Raw genomic sequence first — 909 nt, 5'->3', positions numbered from 1 at the left:
AACTCTTCCAAAATAGCTTAAGTTGCCTTTATCTAATTGTAAAGATAAAACTATTTTTGTTTTTTCCTTTAACTAAAGAATAATCTTTCTGATTATTACACACTGGGCTTCAGTTGGTTGAGAAAGGACATTTTAACCCGTCCCTAATGGACAGGCTGGAACAATAACTCCTTTAACTCAGACAGAGCTTTTTTTTCCTCCATATAGCGAGTAATGAGGTACATCAGTCATTATGTATGATCTCTGTCTCCTACAGGAACTGCCTGTTCAGAGCGCTCGGTGACCAGTTAGAGGGGCATTCGCGGGGTCATCTGCGGCTTCGCCAGGAGACCGTCCAGTACATGATGTCCCATCGACAAGACTTTGAGCCTTTTGTTGAAGATGATGTTCCTTTTCCACAGCACTGTAAGAAAGAAGCAGTTGGAAACAATCATTTTTATTTTTATAATTGAATAATGTTATACCAACYGTTGATTATTATGGGATTGTTTAATTTATAGGTGATGTTGAAGCAGTGACTCCTGGAAGTTTTTGTCTGCAGGTTGGAAGTGATGAAGCATTTTTCAGAGCTGTCATTTCCGTTTAGATTCAGGTTTCATGCAGGTGCTTGAAATCCTTGAAAATGCATGGATTTCAATTCAATATTTGGAAAGTGGTAGATATTTGCATCAGATCCTTGGTAGTGCTTCAAATTCAAACTGCACAGTTTTGTCATAAAGTGCAATCTAATGCTTGAGTAAAGGCCTAAACTTGAAGAACATTATTTACTCTTGAAACCAAGTCACACACTTAATAAAAAGACACATATTTTTTTAAAGTTAAATCAGACCAAACCTCTCTTGTTTTAGGTGAGTTAGAATTCCCCAAAGTATTTCTATTTTGCTAAACGCTGGAAGCTAAGACTTTTTT

General features: G+C 36.9%; 1 protein-coding gene across 1 annotated transcript in view; it reads left to right on the top strand.

The window, feature by feature from the left end:
- The window catches only part of otud3 (OTU deubiquitinase 3), an 8,896-nt gene that overhangs the window by 2,707 nt on the left and 5,280 nt on the right, over nucleotides 1-909 (top strand). The window contains exon 2 of the mRNA XM_008413028.2: nucleotides 257-405. Coding sequence (XP_008411250.1) covers nucleotides 257-405 — 149 coding nt within the window. The remainder of the gene's footprint in view (nucleotides 1-256; nucleotides 406-909) is intronic.

This window comes from Poecilia reticulata, linkage group LG7, assembly GCF_000633615.1.
Source record: "Poecilia reticulata strain Guanapo linkage group LG7, Guppy_female_1.0+MT, whole genome shotgun sequence".
NCBI lineage: Eukaryota > Metazoa > Chordata > Actinopteri > Cyprinodontiformes > Poeciliidae > Poecilia > Poecilia reticulata.
This window is presented reverse-complemented; position numbering and strand designations above follow the sequence as displayed.